Here is an 18,523-nt window from a genome sequence, read left to right as displayed (position 1 = left end):
TTATAGCCAACGTATACTTTGTTGAAATATCGGCTCTGTATAATGTCTTAAATATAGGTGCACAGCAAGCTCGCACAAGGAGCAATGTGCTATTGGCTGCTTAATTGGTTTGTGTTGGCCGTGGAGTTAGTATTGGCCATGAATCTAGGTTGAGGGAGAGGGGGAGAGAGAGAGAGAGAGAGAGAGAGAGAGAGAGAGAGAGAGAGAGAGAGAGAGAGAGAGAGAGAGAGAGCGAGAGAGAGAGAGAGCGAGAGAGAGAGAGAGCGAGAGAGAGAGAGAGAGAGAGAGAGAGAGAGAGAGAGAGAGAGAGAGAGAGAGAGAGAGAGAGCGTGAGTGAGTGCGTGAGTGACATCCCTTCAGCTTCCTTCCTCTCCTTCAGAATAATGCCCTGGGTTCTTTTAAGGGGAGGGGATGGCCTAGTGGTATTTTCACTGGACTGTAATCCAGAGAGCAGCGGACCTGGTTTCAAATCCAGCCAAAGCAGATGGTGGAATTAAGAATCTAATGGCAACCATGAGTCCATTGTCACTTGTTGGAAAAACCCATTGGTTCCTTTAAGGAATGAAAATATCATCCTTACCTGGTCAGACCTACCTGAAACTCCAGACCCACTGTTACCTGCCCTCTGGGCAATTAGGGATGAGCACTAAATGCTGGCCTAGCCAGTGATGCCCTCATCCTATGAATGAGTACAAAAAGACATTCAGGGGCAGTAAAAGCCTCACCTTTACAACTCACCCCAAAAAGATAGCTCCTCTGACAATGTTGCATTCCCTCAGGAGTGAGGCACAATTCCTCGTTTTCCTGACCTCCCATAGCTGGAGCATTACCCATTGGCACCTGGGAGTCAGCCTGGTGCCCATCACTATCCACTCACCCCTCTCCCATGGACGTCAAGGTGAACACCCATAAACATGAGAAAAGACAAGACTATGTAAGGCACCAAAATTAGGGATGCACACCTCTCATTCCAAAGTTTATTCATTTTTTTGCAGAGTACAAAAGAAACTGGTACAGTTCTCACAGTTTGCATTAGATCAGGCATAACATCTTCTAAAAGACCAAATAAACCCAAAATACTATTTGTACTGAAATATTATTTTTAAAAAATCTAATATTTCCCATCGTTTACAGTGCATTCTTTTTCAACAAAAAGAAACCGAATTCTTCATATTTACACAAAACTGAATTCATTTTTGTCAAAAAAAAACTGAGAAATGGCACTCGTCTCTCAACTTTCACCTGGATTGGCAACTGGAATATTTTCTCAGAGGCTCAAGGGTAACTGTCATGTGGAAGAATTGTTACCCTTGGGTAAATAATTGGAGCGTTGCCATTTATTGTCGGAAAGTACTCACCTTAAAAAAAAGGGCGGGGGGGGATTACATTGCAACATCCCGCGAAAGCTGGGATTGGAAACAAATAATTAATCACCTAAGGAAGTCTCGTACCTACACAAAATCTTAGTTGGAGCAGGAAGACAATGGGAGTTTTGACAGTCCGTGATATTGCGGTGCCGTTAAAATTGCCCAGAGGAGAAATCTTTGTGTGAAGCCCTGATAGCCCCAACTCCCAGACTTGGAAGTGTGTACAATGACTCTTTGCTGTTCTCACTTCCCCTGACGTCTGCTGGCCCCCTCGCCCAAAGTCATGATTTCCAGCAGCTCCCCCAAGCCACGAAGCCCCACTGCGTCTGGTCTCTGAGATGCACGGCCCTGATTTTCCTGTGCCCCTGACTCCTCACTTGCCTTCCTGAGCCAGAATCCTGACCCTTGCTGGTCTAACCAGTTGGTCCCCAATGCCTAGTCCCCTGCCTCCTCCGTCGCCTGATTCCTGCTGGTTTGGTGAAATTAAATCCGCCACATCAAAAGTGGTGTCAAAACGACATCCAGGTATCATACTCCGTAGCAAGCCACTTAGTCTTTTATCTGAGCTGTCCTAGGAAGCTGCAGGCTGTGGAATACCGACTCAAAATCCTCAGCCAGAATTCCAACCGCGGTTTTATGCAAAAGACAAAAACAAAACATCAAACACAGACTCCCACGAAAACCAAGTGTTCGGTTGAACTGAAGAATCGTGTGGTGGAGAGCAAAGGGAGCTTGGATCGCCAAGATCTTCACTTTTAAATGAAAAGAAAGAAACAAACATAAATAAATAGGCCCACCCACTTGAGAGAACTGGTGGCGGAGAAATAGGATGGGACAAAGTCATCGGATTCCGGGAGTGAATGTTGCTCAAAACACTTAAGGAAAAAGTACGATTAACTTTCGGAATATACCCTGCTATCCACTTCTTCAGTGACAGGCCACACAGGTACAGACAATGTACACACAATGTACACAGACTGATCAAGTAAGTTAAAGTTCAATTATTAAGACATTAAATTCTCTTTCTATCTCTTCATTTTTTTTAATAAACACATCACATCTTTTTTTTTGTGCATAGGGATTCCACATGCTTTTCATTCCATGCGGTTCGTAGAGTTAGAGGGATTAGTCTTCTATTTCTTTTAACAATAGATTTGGACAAAATATGCATATATAACTATACAATATTTTAAACACTTGCAAATGCAGATACATGCAACACAAAATAGGCATCTTCCCCCATCCAACATACGGACACGCACTGTGTCTGTGTGTGTACACACACATATACACACACTTTTTACATACAATTTACACTACAGTAAGGGGAGAAGAACAGCCCCTGGCTACAGAGGGCAAGTTAAAATTTCCAGTGGAGGAAATTACTAGTAAGTATGACCTTGCTCAGAACAGACATAACCTGGTGTTGCAGTGTGAACAAAACAAAAACAGCTCATTTGAATTGACTGATTGTCTGCTTGGCACCTTTTGTGTTTACGTTACATCAAATCACAAAAAATTAAGATTCCCTCTGACGGCTACTGCCATCGAGAGATCACGGCATGTCGATCCACTGTGCCACCCCACACAACCAAAACCAAAACAAACATCTTGTGCCTCTGACTGACAATGTCACCTCAGAATAAAAATACAAAAGGGGTAAAAAGTTTGTGAAGGCATTACGTGCAGAGAGAAGGGGCGAAGCGAAGGGGAACCAAGCAAAAAAAAAGGAATCAGAATGTTCAAATGCCTGTCACAAAGTGGCATCCAGTTTCTTTCTCACTTCCTGGTACAGGGTTGGCACTATGTGGAGGACAAGGGGCTAACCCACGAGGGGCAAGCGGTGACCGGGTGGCATCGTTGCCGGGAAGACCAGGTGCAAAGAAAAAAAGACAAGGGATGGGCTTGGGATTGGGGTTGGCGAGCTGTGGGTGAACAAGGGCCATTTAAGAGGCCACCAACTGGTGCCAGTACCCCAAAGAGTGATGGCAGGGCTCTCAATGGGGCACATGGAACTTAACGCCTATGGCACCTTGAACATGATTATCATGCCTTTCAGTACGGGTCGCGACAGGGCAAAACCAAAAACAAATGGCAACATCCTCCTTATATTCATTTTATATATATGTACATATATATGTGTGTGCATATACATATGTGTGTATATATAAAATTACCATATAAAAACTGGTGGATCCCAATACCTTGGCATTCCTGGCAATAGATACAAGTTCCAATCATGCCAGCCAACAAGCTGCCTGTTAGCGCTGATATACATATATATCTATATTATATACACTTATACACTTATACATATATATTATATATGCAGCATTTGTCCTTCTATCTAGCTGACCCAGATTGTATTGCACAAGACTTGGTCTAATGGACAAGATTGTCTTCTTGCTTTCATTCCCCTCCATCCCAATGTCCCACTCAATCAGGCTCCCGCTTTATGGCCGCTACTTTCTCCAGAATGCCGCTGGCGATTTCATTCTGATCCCGTGGCATACCAGGGACCGGGCCCTGGAGGTTACCCAGAGAGTCCTCAAGGGGCTCTGCTTTGACCGTCCGGCGACCAGGCAGCACCCCGCCACCGCCATTGGGCCGCTCCACCCTCTGAGCCGCCGACTGCGGCCTCCTCCTCCTGTCAGCCTCGGCCGTGCCCCCTTCCCCTGCTCTGGACCGGGAGGGCACCAGGCCCAGGCCGCCCCTCTGCAGCATGTAATAGAGGATGGGGTTAGTCTTGGTCAGCCACGGTGGCTCGGTTGGCGTTCCGAGGGACGGGGCACGGTGCTCCGGCTGGGATTGTGCCAGGGCGGTGACGGAGGTGGAGTTTTCCGGCAGGTAGTGTGCAGACGAGCTGGCAGCGGGCAAAACCCCGAGGTATCTGGCAGGCTCGAAGGCCAGCGCTGCCTCCTTCTGGTGACCGTTGAGCTGCTCAGGCTGGCTGTAGAAGTGAGCAGGGCGGTCTCCTCCCAGCCTTCGGTCAGGCTGGGAGCCTCGGTCGCTGACAGAGCCACCATTATGAAGAGTCCTGTGCCCGGGCAGCACTTTGATGCCATTCTCGGACAGGAGGAGCTGTTTCAGGACGTTGAAGCCTTGGGGATCCTTCACGCTACTTCGGGACTCCAGCTCCAAGCCACTGCCTGGTTGGAAATCCAGCAGCCTGGCTCCGCAGGCCGGAAAGCCATCCAGGCCATTGGCATCCTCTCGGAGTGGGCCGCTGTGACTATTCAGCCCCTCCCTCCGGTCGAGAGTCTTGTGCAGGTCGTCCGGTTGGCTGGGGGAGCTGGGCGGGGGCTTCCTCTTCTTGGGAATGCTGCACGGGCTGCTGGAGCCGGAGGTAGGGGCCCGGGCCTCAGAGAGACCGCTGGCGGGCGGGTGCTGGCCGAAGGCGTAACCGCCCAGGGGGGTCGAGGTGTTGTCCCGCTGCAGAAGTTGGCTCAGGACGCCCCCTTTCTGACAGGGGTGGCACTGAGCTCGTGCCGAGGGTGCAGCTAGGCTTACCACCTCTTGCTTCACACTGCCTAATGTGAAGGGTGAGTTTTTCTGCTCTGCCTTGCATTGTATCAGAGGCTGGCCATTGGCACTTTGTTCCGTTGGTTCGGCACCGGAGAAGCACCCATCCTCTTCAATGGGTTCAGTCTTGACCTTGACCATGGATATTGGCTTGGTGCCAGCCGCTTGCCCGTTGCACTGAGTGTCTGGGGGCTGCGGGCCCACTGATACCTGGTGGTCCCCTCGCCTCTCCTGCAGGCAGCCCACTGGGACCCTTTCCCTCTCGGGATTCCTCAGCAGGAGTTGAAGGACGCTGCGTCTCTCGAGCAGGTTCTCAAGATCAGAGCTGGGCGCTGGGCGGGGCTGGAGTGGTGGCCTCTCTCTCCTGGCATTGGTCTCCAGCAGCACCGACTGCCGGAAGCAGAGGGACTTGGTGGACCGACCGAACGGGTGGCTCTCGGTGCTCTCACCCATCCTACTCTCCACCGAGGACAGGCCGGCGTTCCTGTCCTCACCGTCCACTTGGGAGGTCTCTGGCGACTTGTGGAAGCCGGTGTGAGCCAGGTCTTGCAGGAGCTTGCTTGCGCTGAAGGAGAAATTGGAAAGGGGACTCTCACCAGCCAACGACTGCCGTGGGACGTACTGAGTATTTGCCGCCAACTCCCCGGGAACGAACCGTTTGGGGAACTGCTGAGCTTTGGTGGGCTCAGAGGGGAGCAGAGGTTCCAGGGCCCGGTGACCCTTGGCAGCTTCCAATGGCTGAGGGAAGCGTTGACGGTTCCTTGAGGGCTCGCCGTCGCCCACCAGCTTCCCCTGACGGGCCAGGAGGTGGTGGGTGCCTTCGCTGGCGTGGCACAGTGCCGGGAGCTGGCGAGCAGCTGGTGGGCTATGGGTCAGCTTCACCACGGCGCTTCGCTCTGCCCCTGGGAAGGACGAAGACATCGCGGAGGACGAGGAAGACGAAGAGGAGGAGGAGGAGACGGAGGAGGGAGCAGGAGGAGGAGGAGGAGGAGGAGGGAAGTGTTCCAGTGGCCGCTGGCCAAGAGCCAAACCAGTGGACAAAGCCTCGGACACGGTCACCGTGCTGCCGGGACGTTCCGGGGCTTGGGGTTCGGGTGTGCGGTTCCCTCTCGCTCCGTTCTGGTGACCCAGCAGCAGTTGGAGTAGAGTGACCTTCTGATGGCTCCTAGATTCAGGCCGGTTGCGCTCCTCCTTGGCTTCGGGGCTGCGGACCCTCGGGCCTTTAGGGTTCCAGCTGAAGAGAAGGGACTCGGTCATCTGCTCCAGGCTGCGGGAGTGCAGGGAGATGGGCTCACATATCCGGGGCTTGGTTGATAGGTCCATGGGCGTGCAACTGGAGCGGGAGCTCTCGTCGCTGCTGTACATCTCCTCCAGGGAACCAGCCTCCTGCTTTATCACCTTCTCCCAGACTGGCAGACGGTAGTCAAAGGAGGGGCCGCCCCTCCTCTCAGCCCCTGGCCACCGGTGGCCATTGGTGCTCTCGGTCCCACCGTCGGCCGAAGGCTTGGGGACGGTGTTGGTGTTGAGGAGGTGCATGAGAAGGCTGCTGCCGCCGCTGTTGTTGGGTGACAGGGGTGACCTGTCCCGCTCGCTCCCCGCGTTGCTCTTCTCCCTGGCACCGGACGGGCTCCTGGTGTGACCCGCCATCCTCAGTGATCGCTCGGAGACTCGCGGGTGGCTCCGGGACGCACCACGGCAGCGCCCGTCCTTCGAGGGTGGGTCCCGGGCCTGTTCGTGGGGCGGGGGTGAGGACTCGCCCCCCTTCTGGCTGGCGATGGCCGCTAGCCTCTGGCTGGCGGAGGGGGGAGGGGCGCGGGTGCCCAGCGAGTGCTCCCGGGTGTATTGCTGCAGCTGGGTGTCGCTGGACAGCAGCAAGGCCAGTTGGCTGCACGCCACGCTGGGCTTGGGCGAACCGTCAGAGCGGGCGCCATTCTCCACCATGCTGGCCACCGCCCTGAGCCGGGCTGAGCAGGAGATGGGCTCGCCGGGGGCCCTTCGCCCATCCGCCGCGGGGGAGCTGGGAAACCTGGTGCGCTCGGGGGGGCTCTGGTACACTCCGTCCTCCTCCTCGCCCCGGCTCGGATCCCGGCTCTTCAGCAGCGCCCGCAGGTGGCTGGACACCAGGCCATAGCCCCTCAGGTCGTCCTCAGCTGGGGTGCCCGGGGGCGGGGTCTGTGCCTGGCCCAGCCTGGGGGCAGCCCCGTGCTGGGATAGTGCCACGTTCTGCAGCCGGGAGCTGAATGACTGCAGTAGGGAGGCCAGCAGGGTGCTGTGTTGTTGTTGTTGCTGCTGCGTCTTGCCCAGTTCGCCCTGCCCGGTGGTGCCATCTCGGTCATTGGAGTGGAGCCCGTGCCCACCTACTCTTCTCCGCTTGGCACTGTCACAGGCTTCAGCTTGCAGTAGCCTGGCCTTCTTCACGTTGAGAGCAGAAGCAGCTTTCGATGCCCTCTGCTGGGAGGGAGAGGCAGCAAAGTCTTCACCACCACCACCACCACCTCCCCCTCCCCCTCCCCCTCCTCCTCCGCTGCCGTGCCCATCGGAGCTTTTGCAAGCAGCACCTTCCCCCTCGGAGGTGCCCTTGGTGGATGGGGTGCCCATACTGCCCCCGGAGGCTTGATGCATTAAGACACTCTCGAGGTACGTTAACACGACTGAATCCTGGTGCATCTCAGAGCAAAGCTCCTCTCCATGGGTCATGTTCAAACAAAACCAAAACAACACGAGAAAAAAAACAATGGAAGATGCGAAACAAAAAAAGAATCTTGCTCCCAGGTTATGAGTCCATTTGTCCACGAGCTGGATTAGATTGGGTATCCATTTTGCAGTGTGAATCTGTGGGGGAGTTTGGAATTGGGAAGGCCATTCCTAGGATTGATGGTTGGGGAAGGTCCAGCATAAGGCTCAGGAAAGAGAGCGTTCCTTCAGTTCCACAAGAAATTAGTTGGAGTTTGTAGTAGATCCCATTTCTCAATGCCCCGGATGTCCTGAATATAACCAAGCCGATCGCCAACACAAGGATAGGAACAGAATTCCCATTTGTAGCCCTTCCTGGAACATGTGGAATTCCCCAGCGGATCAAGCCGCTGACATTTTCCTCGATAACTCCTTGGAATGGAAAACCAGCACCTGCAAACTGAACAGAAAACAAAAAATCAGGAAGTGAAGTTACAGTCTTTCTATCAGCTTCAGAATTTTGTTGAGAGGGACAGTGAATGAAGCACAAAATGCTTTTTAATTCCACTGATGAGATCAAACAATCTCAGGACAGGTACACCATGTAAAGCTTCCTCTTACTGCCTCCATCAAACACTCCCAGGACAGGAACAGCATGGGGTTAGATACACAGTAAAGCTCTCTCCACTCTTTTTTAAAACAGGAAGTCAAAAGTAATGATGAAAGCCCTGCTGGGGCTCGGTGTTGAAACCATACACAAATTAACAGTTGAACGGAAGCTTCTACACTGAAACAGAAACTTCCTCAATTGAAGTTGTCTGAGGTGACTGATTGATTGATTGATTGTTGTCACATGTACCAAGATACAATGAAAAATGTTGCTTTGAGTGTTACACAGGCAGATCATACCGTATAAAATGCATTAGAGTAGCACATACAAGAGTAAAACTTTCTCTAGACTGTCCCTCACTCTCAAGGACAGGGACACAGCACAGGGCTAGATACAGAGTAAAGCTACCTCAACTCTTTTAAAGCTTCCCCCAACACTGTCCCCATCAAACACGCCCAGGGTAGGGACTGCACAAGGTTAGGTACAGAGTTAATTTCCCTCTACACTGTCCTCATGAAACACTCCCGGGACAGGGACGGCATGGTGTTAGATACAGAGTAAAACGTCCCTACACTTCTACTGCTCAAATACTCCTAGGACGTACAAAAGAGTAATTCTTGCATTTGCCTGCTCCAAACATTAGGTTTAAGCTTCAAGCCACAATTGCAATATTTTACCCATTCGCCACGCTCACATGACTGTGCCCTCCCTCAGTACCAATGCAGACGGATGGCAGACTTGTGTAGAGCTTTCTTCAGTACCTGTATATAGTCTACACAGGAAGAGGACTTCTGCCATGAGGCTGATGACAATAATCCATGCTCCAAATGTGCCAGTTAAAAGATATTCATGCATCTAAGACCAGACAGTGTAAGTTTAAGATGAGCAGTAAGTAGTTTGAAGGAGATCTGAGGGAACATCTTTTCACTCAGAGAGTGTCTGAAAAATGGAAAGTGGCAGAGACAGGTACTCTCACAACATTTAGGAAACAGCATGACGAACACCGAAAATGCCAGGGCATAGCTGTGTTATGGACCAGGCCAGACCCCCTCAAAATACTTCAACAAAGGTAGCCTCAATCCGAACTTTGTTAGTTGTTTTAACCAGGTGTAACACAGATATTCCAGAGGGATGAAGCTGGTCAAACCACTTAGTTTTAAACAAAACAGAATTTATTTACAAGATTACCGAATGAAACACAAATTAAGAAAGAACAGAATACTAAATTACTTAACTCATCTGAAAATCCAATAGATTATTCCAACTTAATGATGCTGCTCCCAAAACTTGCAACAATCCCCTTAAACACCCCTGGGCACAAAAGGTATAATCAAACACATAGTCTTACAGGAGAGAGGGAGATGGCAGCGTGGAACACCCTCTTCCATGGAGCTGTTTCTTGGTCCAGCAGCCTCCAAACTGCCTGACTGCTTTCAGTGGATAGCCAAAGTAGACAAACAGGAGGCCGGAAGAACACAGCAAGCCAGGCAGCATGGAGGAACAACACCTGACCTCCCACCTGGGCAGCCTACAGCCTGGAGAACTCAACATTGAGCTCTCCAACTCCAAATAACCTCCATTCCCATTCCCCCACACCCTTCCCAGCCTCTCCCCCTCCTTGCCACCAACCGGATCAATTCCTCCCATTTATCAACCAGGTCGCGTCCTCTGCCTGTCTTCACCTATCCCCATCTCACCACCCTGCTACCCAACCCCCCCCACACCTCCACCCCTTTTATCTGCAGCTTCCCGTACACCCAGTCCCAGTCCTGATGAAGGGTTACACCCAAAATATTAACTTCTCCACCTCCTGATGCCGCCTGGTTTGCTGTGATCTTCCAGCCACCTGCTTTCAGTGAGTAGCCAAACCAAACCAGAAAAAAACTGAGCTGGGAGAACTGGCCACTTCCATTTCATTATACAAGAGTTTTTTTTAAAAAAATCTTGAAAGCCTTTTGCCTGACGCAGTATTTGTTAGCTATAATCAATTTGATCCTAAAACCCACCCAAGCCATATTTTTCTGAATCGCTGTTTTTATGAGCTCTCCGAAAACAAACCAAGGACAACATAGCCTCGTTAAAGGAGCATCACCATGATCACAGGAGCCTCTGTACCTCATGCAGATAAATGGGAATAGTGTAGTTTGCTGTTTATTGGTCAGCAGAGAGATGGCGGGCCTGTTTCTGTGCTGTATGACCCTATATTTCATTGTGCACATCAGTATAAGATGAAACACAGCCTGATATGGGAAATTCTGGTAACTTTAATTGTTAGGCCACTGATTAGATTAGATTCCCTACTGTATGGAAACAGGCCATTTGGCCCAACAAGTCCGTACCGACCCTCCGAAGAGTAATCCACCCAGACCTATTCCCTTATTCTACATTTACCCCTGATTAACGCACCTAACACTATGGGCAATTTAACATGGCCAATCCACTTGACCTGCACATCTGTGGACTGTGGGAGAAACCAGAGCACCCGGAGGAAACCCATTCAGACACAGGGAGAATGAGCAAACTCCACACAGACAGTAGCCCGAGGCTGTAATTGAACCATAGTCCCTGGTGCTGTGAGGCAGCAGTGTTAACCACTGTGCCATTGTGCCACCCACTTAAACAGGTGCCGGGACAAGGCAAGTTGAGGTTCTATCGAGATTCGAACTCAGATCGTTGGATTGAAAGTTCAGAGTGCTAACCATTGCATCACAGTAACAGCAAGGGCGGTGATCCTGTTTATAATTATTACATTATGGTGACCAATCAAGTGAACCACCAAGCAAAGATTTTCAGATGTTTTAAAATCACAGATCATATAAAGCCTCACAACCTGATGTGTCAAATCTGTTTTGTTTTGTGGCAAATTCTTAGCAAATGAACAATGACTGGTATTCTCACCCAACCAACACTCCCAATGCCCTAGGCATTATCACCGACCTGACACTGAACTGTTAGAAAGTGAGGACTGCAGTTGCTGGAGAGTCAGAGTCGAAAAGTGTGACACTGGAAAAGCACAGTAGGTCAGGCAGCATCCAAGGAGCTGGAGAGTCACTGTTTTCGGCATAAGCCCTTCATCAGAAATGTTGACCGTCCTTTCCAGCGCCACACTTTCCAACTAGAAACTAAACTGTATCAGGTACACCAATACAAAGACTACAAGGGTAGGTCAGAGACGGAGATTTCTGTGGTGAGTAACTCACCTGCTATTTCCCCCAGGTCAGGAGTGAGAGAGAATGCTCCCGACTTGCCTGGATGAGCGCAGCATCAACAACACTTGAGAATCTCAACCAAGGGCGAAACCATGTTTACGGCCCCCTGATCAACCACATTCAACATTCACTTCCTTCCTCATTGACAGACAGTGACAGCAGCATCTACCACCTACAGGAAGCACTGCTGCACGTGACAAAGCTCCTTTGACAACAATACAGAAACAAAGAGTCATGCGGCATTGCAACAGGCCCTTCGGTCCAACATGACTATGCCGACTACAAACACCAAACTGCAATAATACCATTTACATACACTTGGCTCATAGCCTACTACGTCCTGACATTTCAACTGCTCAAGAAGATGATGCTTAAGTGCTGTGGGTGTACCTGTCCCTACCACCCTCTCAGGCAGCACGGTCCAGAATTCTACCACCCTCTGGCTGAAAGGACTTTTCCTCAGATCCCCTTGAAACCACTTCCTCCTCACCTCAAACATGCACCTCCAGGCTTAGACACTTGGCAAACCCCTTATCTCTATCATCTAGAAGGACAAGGCAGCAGACACTTGCGGGTATCACCACCTGGAAAATCCACTCACCATCCTGAACTGGAAATGTATCACCGTTCCTTCACTGTCACTGGGTCAAAAGCCAGGAACTCCCTCCCGATTAACCGTGGGGGTCAACATGCATCCAAAGACTGCAGCGGTTCGAGACTGAAGTTCATCACCACCTTCTCAAGGGGCAATTAGGAACAGTGGTCCAGCTAGTCCAGCCAGAAATGCCCTCAAATGAATTACAGAGAAATACCCAGCACCTTTTCCATTATCCATCCACAATTTGAATACACCACCAGTGACAGTCCCTAAGGAACCATAGAACATTACAGCACAATACAGGCCCTTCGGCCCTCAATGTTATGCCAACCTGTGAAAATAATCTGATACTCATCTAAATTATACCTTTCTATTACTATCCACATGTATATCCAATCCCCATTTAAATGCCCTTTATATCGGCAAGTCTACTCCTGTTGCAGACAGGCCATTCCATGCCTCTACTACTCTGAGTAAAGAACTACCCTGATATCTGTCCTAAATCTATCACCACTCAATTTAAAGCTATGTCCGCTCACATTAGCCTTCACCATCTGAGGGAAAAGACTCTCACTGCCCACCCTAACTAACTCTCTGACTGAAGAAGGGCTTATGCCCGAAACATCGATTCTCCTGCTCCTTGAATACTGCCTGACCTGCTGCGCTTTTCCAGCAACACATTTTTCAGCTCTGATCTCCAGCATCTGCAGTCCTCACTTTCTCCTAACTCTCTGACTATCTTATATGTCTCAATTCAGTCACTTCTCAACCTTCTTCTCTCCAACCAAAACAACCTCAGTTCCCTCAGCCTTTCTTCATGAGACCATCCTTCCCTACCAGGCAACATCCTACTAAATATCCTCTGAACCCTTTCCAAAGCTTTCACATCCTTCCAGAACTACATGCAATACTCCAGGTGCAGCCTGACCAGTGTCTTGTACAGCTGAAGCATGACCTCATGGCTCTGAATCTCAATTCCCCCTATCAATAAATACCAACACACCATATGCCTTCTTAACAACCCTATCAACCTGGGTGGCAACTTTCAGGGATTTATGAAGCCGGACACAGAGATCTCTCTATTTATCTACACTGCCAAGAATTTTACCATTAGCCCAGTACTCTGCATTCCTGTTACTTCTACCGAAGTGAACTACCTCACACTTTTCTGCACTAAACTCCATTTTTCACCTCTCAGCCCAGTTCTGCATCTTATCTATGTCCCTCTGTAACCCACAATATCCTTCGGCACTATCCACAACTCTGCCTACCTTAGTGTCATCTGCAAATTTATTAACCCATCCTTCTATGCCCACATCCAGATCATTTATAAAAATGACAGCAGTGGCCCCAAAACAGATCCTTGTGGCACACCATTGGTAACTGAGCTCCAGGATAAACATTTCCCATCAACCACCACTCTCTGTCTTCTTTCAGCTCGCCAATTTCTGATCCAAACCGCTAAATCACCTTCGATCCCAAAACTCTGTATTTTGTGCAATAGCCTACTATGTGGAACCTTATCAAATGCCTTACAGAAGTTCATATACACCACATCAAACACTTTATCCTCATCCACTTGCTTTGTCACTTTCTTGAAGAACTCAATAAGGTTAGTGAGACACAACCTACCCTTCACAAAACTGTGTTGACTATCCCTAATCAAATTATTCCTTTCTAGATGATTATAAATCCTACCTCTTATAACCTTTTCCAACGCCTTACCCACAACCGAAGTAAGGCTCACTGGCCTATAATTACCAGGGTTGTCCCGACTCCCCTTCTTAAACAAGGGAACAACATTTGCTTTCTCCAGTCTTCTGGCACTACTCCTGTCGACAATGATGGTATAAAGATCGAAGCCGAAGGCTTGGCAACCTCCTCACTGGCTTCCCATCTCATCCGGCCCAGGGGTCTTATCTATTTTCAGATCTTGCAAAATTGCTAAAACCTCCTTTTTGTCAACCGCAATCCCATCTAATCTGTATCTCCGTATTCTCACTAACATTGTCCTTTTCGAATGTGAATACTGATGAAAAGTATTCATTAAGTGCTTCCCCTATGTCCTCAGATTTCACACACAATTTTCCATTACTGTCTTTGATTGGCCCTAATCTTACTCTAGTCATTCTCCTATTCCTGACGTACCTAAATGCGGCCTTAGGGTTCTCCTTGATCCTATCTGTCAATAACTTCTCTTGTCCCCTCCTGGCTCTTCTTAGCCCTCCCTTTAGATCTTTTAACTTATAACTCTCAAGCCCCCTAACTGAGCTTTCACACCTCATCCTCACATAAGTCTTCCTCTTCCTCTTGACAAGAGCCTCACTTCTTTAGTAAACCATGGCTCCCTCTCTCAACAACTACCTCCCTGCCTGACTGGTGTATACTTATCACAGACCCGCAGTAGCAGTTCCTTAAATAAGCTCCACATTTCAAGTGTGTCCATCCCCTGCAGTTTCCTTCCCCATCCTATGCATTCTAAATCTTGCCTAATCGCATCATAATTGCCTTTCCCCCCGTTATATCTCTTCCCCTGCGGTACATACCTATCTCTGCCATTTGCCATTGTAAACATAATTGAATTGTGGTCACTGTCGCTAAAGTGCTCACCTACCTCTAAATCTAACACCTGGCCGGGTTCATTCTCCAGTACCAAATCCAATGTGGCCTCGCCCCTTGTTGGCCTGTCTATGTACGGTGTCAGAAAACCCTCCCACACACATTGAACAAAAACTGACCCATCTAAACTATTTGAACTATAGTATTCCCAGTTAATACTGGGGAAGTTAAAGTCCCCTATAACAACCACCCTGTTATTCTCGCTCCTATTGAGAACCATCTTTGCTATCCTTTTCTCTACAACCCTGGAACCAATTGGAGGCCTATAGAAAACTCCCAACAGGGTGACCTCTCCTTTCCTGTTTTTAATCTCAGCCCAAACTACCTCAGTGAATCAGTCCTCAACCATTATCTCAGCTGCTGTAATACTACCTTTGATTAACAATGCCACATCCTTCCTCTTTTACCATCCTCTCTGTTCTTGCTGAAACATCTAAATCCCGGAATCTGCAACAACTATCCCTGTCCCTCCTCTAGTCATTTCTCTGAAATGGCCACAATATCGAAATCCCAGGTACTAACCCATGCTACAAGTTCACCCACCTTATTCTGGATGTTCCTGGCATTGAAGTAGACACATTTCAAAACCCAACATCCTGATTGCTGGTGCCCTCTCGTGACCTTGTAAACCTATCCCTGACCTCACTACCCTCAACCTCCTCTACAGTGGAACTACAATTCAGGTTCCTATCTCCCCCCCCCCCCCGCCGCTGCATTAGTTTAAACTGCTCCCCCCTCCCCACTCCGAAGAGCATTAGCAAATTCGCCCAGAGGACATTGGTAACCCGCTGGTTCAGGTGAAGATCATCCTGTTTGCAGAGGTCCACCTTCCACAGAATGAGCTCCAATTATCCATGGATTTCTGGTTGGCACATCATATTTCTCTAACACAGCCCCAGGGACCCACAAGTGACCCAGATTCTTCCGAACACATTTCTGAGGACCTCTCGTTGACAGACTCTCCAATTGGCTTCACTCACCTCATTCTCAACTGAAACCGGACTTGGGGACCGTCAAAGACAGAGCAAGAGGTTACCAGCAATCCCAGGCTGGACAGATCAGTCCCCAGAAGGACTGAACCAGGAGCCTTGTGGCCCTGAATGTTAAAGTAGAGGGAACTGTGCCTGTTCACCACAAAGAATAATTTGCAACATATTACAACAAGAGCACAGGGTCATAAATCAACAGAGCAGCAATTTGCTAGCATTCCCAAAGAGGGGCCATAAGACAGGAGACTGTGTTGCGATTCCTCATCATCGTCTAGCTGAAAGGTCAGAACGCAGCACTTAACTCCCATTAAGCCCGCCCTGAACACCTCCAAGAATCAACACGGAGGAACAGCTCTGGGCTTTGCCTCGTCCTATTGCCAACCTGAAGAGGGTTTGAGATTCCCAACAACCCAGTGCACTGAGCTTTGAAAACTGAGATCATCCCAAAGACTCCTAATTCACTTTCCAAGTCTCGCTTCAATCCTGCCTGCCTAACCCAGCTGGCAAGCACAGGAAGGAAGTTCGAGTTTAAACATAAACACATTCATCCTGAAGACAGTGACTCACAGTGTGCTTACGGTCCTTGGCATTGCCAGGTCAAAAGGAGCTGCTGCATTTGTGAAACGTGACCTTATTCAAGACGGGGGCTTCAGTGACATCTCCTCAGCCCCAACTTCTGCTCCCTGACACAGGTCACTTCTCTGGCAACGAACCAATCGATGTTCATCACTTGAGAGGGAACACATTAATTGTCCTTTTTAAATCCAAGTGTCCCCATCCTGGGCAGCCAACTCCCATTGCTGGCTCTCATCTCACTGTGCCTCACAGGATTTGAACATGACTCATTGTGGGTGATATCTCATTTCTAAGTCAGGGAAGGTCATGGGGGGTCAGGTTCCACTCCACAGAGCCGATTATAAAATGCTAGGCTGACGCAGCCAATGGAGCGCTGCGGGAGTGTAACATGGCCGGGGGGAGCTGCCTCTCGTGTGAGCTGTCAATTTGCCCTGCCACATTTGAAGAAATCATCCAGGAAATGTCCTCAGCTACTGTTTACACCTCAACCAACAACATCGAAAAAAAAACCCAGTCATTAACATTTGTTTTACACACATACACACACTCACTCACTCACTCCAGTACAACAGTAACTTTATTTTTCTTTTCTTCATAGGATGTAGGCATCTCCAGCTAAGTCAGCATGTATCGCCCCATTCCTAATTGCCCAGAGGGCAGTTAAGAGCCAACCACATTGCAGTGGGTCTGGAGTTACATTTGGACCAGACCAGGTAAGGATGGCAGCTTCCTTCCCCAAAAGGACATTAATGACCCAGATGGGTTTCATGGCAATTGACAACAGCTGTTATTAGATTCTGAATTCCACATTCTCTTACTGAATTCAAAGTCCACCCAGGATTCGAACCGGACCAGCAGAACATTACTGGGGTCTCTGGATTAATAATCTAGTGACAATATGACCACGCCATTGCCTCCCGCTTGAACAATAATTAATTCTTCTGAAAGTGCTGAGGCCCGGAGAGGGGCTACAGGCTGACAATATGGAGAGAGGAGGTAAATATTTGTGAATCAACAAGTTACAATCTGGGATATGCAGCTTGAAAGCACATCCAGTTGCAACATGCAAAGGGGAGGTGGAATAAAGTACTTAGACAGGAAAGAACGGCAGAGCACTGCAGGGGGTAAGAGCGAGGGTTATTGGACTGATTGGGATGACACTGTCAGCAGACTATCAGCCACAGTAGGCTAAATGGCCTCTTTCTGTGCTGGAAGAGTCCGTGAAGATTTTAAAGAAAACATCAGGAAACTCACTATAAAACTCATCGAAGAGAGGCAGAAACTGCCGGGGAAACTAACATACATATTAAAACAGGATGGAAATTGCTAAAGCCTTTTTTTTGAGCCAAAGGTACAGAGGTTTAAGTCGGAGAAAATTGTGCTTTTACTTACAGTGCTGGCGGAATGTTATCAACAGGCTGACAGCGCGGCGGTGAACCCGGGTAGGTCTGGGAGCTGTGACTCACAGTGAAGAGAAGTCACAAAAGTGCCCTCAATTCTCACCCTCGTGACACCCAAACGTACAATGGCACACACAAACATTTTGTGAATTGAAGCCAGCTCGCGGTTTCGGAGCTGCTTCAACGCAGAAGGAAGGGACTGCCTTCTGGAGATATATATAGGACTGAAACCAGGCAGCAACTCCCAGAGTGATGAAGGAGACTCGTTAATCTGCAATCGCCACATCTCTCTTTGATTTGTCCAATTTTCTTCCCCAGACCAAAGTCAAGCAATAAATCAGCAGCAAATTTTTCCAGTAACCTCCAACCTTTTTAAGTGAACTGCTAGTAAAAGGATTTTCTTTTACAAGTCCAGAAGCTTAAAATCCCTACAGTGCAGAAAGAGGCCCATTCAGCCCATCGTGTCTGCACAGACCCTCTGGACAGCATGCCACCCAAATCGATTTCCCCCTGTAACCCTGCATTCTCCACGGCTACTTCACCGAGCCTACACACCCCTGGTCACTCTGGGATATTTCCCCTGGCCGATCCACCCTAACCTGCACATCTTTGGACTATGGGAGGAAACCCACACAGACACGGGCAGAATGTGCAAACTCTACACAAAGGGTCGCCCAAGGCTGGAATTGAACCCGGGTCCCTGGCACTGTGAGGCCATTTCATTTTTATTTGATTTTTGTATTTTATGTATCACTTGTTTGCCTGCAGGAGTGCTGAGGGCAGGAGGACCTAGCTGGCATTTATGTTATTTGGAATCCATAGAATCCCTAAAGTGTGGAAACAGGCCCTTCGGCCCAACAAGTCCACACCAATCCTCCGAAGAGTATCCCACCCAACCCATTTCCCTACCCCATTGCTCTACATTTACCCCTGACTAATACAGCTAACCTACGCATCCCT

At 49.1% G+C, this 18,523-nt stretch overlaps 1 protein-coding gene across 6 annotated transcripts in view; it reads right to left on the bottom strand.

Annotated features, from left to right (window-relative positions):
• Positions 1 to 963: 963 nt before the first annotated feature.
• nrip1a (nuclear receptor interacting protein 1a) overlaps positions 964 to 18,523 on the bottom strand; it is a 113,477-nt gene continuing 95,917 nt past the window's right edge. For 4 of the 6 annotated variants that reach the window (XM_072585762.1, XM_072585760.1, XM_072585765.1 and 1 more), the window contains one exon: positions 964 to 8,022. In XM_072585762.1, the coding sequence (XP_072441863.1) occupies positions 3,804 to 7,586 (3,783 nt within the window). In that variant the 5' untranslated portion in view covers positions 7,587 to 8,022 and the 3' untranslated portion in view covers positions 964 to 3,803. Of the gene's footprint in view, positions 8,023 to 11,372; positions 11,486 to 17,555; positions 17,650 to 18,523 lie in introns of those variants that run through there. The other 2 variants (XM_072585764.1, XM_072585761.1) reach the window with 2 other exon arrangements.

Source organism: Chiloscyllium punctatum, chromosome 15, assembly GCF_047496795.1.
Source record: "Chiloscyllium punctatum isolate Juve2018m chromosome 15, sChiPun1.3, whole genome shotgun sequence".
Classification (NCBI taxonomy): Eukaryota; Metazoa; Chordata; class Chondrichthyes; order Orectolobiformes; family Hemiscylliidae; genus Chiloscyllium; species Chiloscyllium punctatum.
The sequence above is the reverse complement of the archived record's forward strand: the minus strand, read 5'-3'. Positions and strand labels throughout refer to the sequence as shown.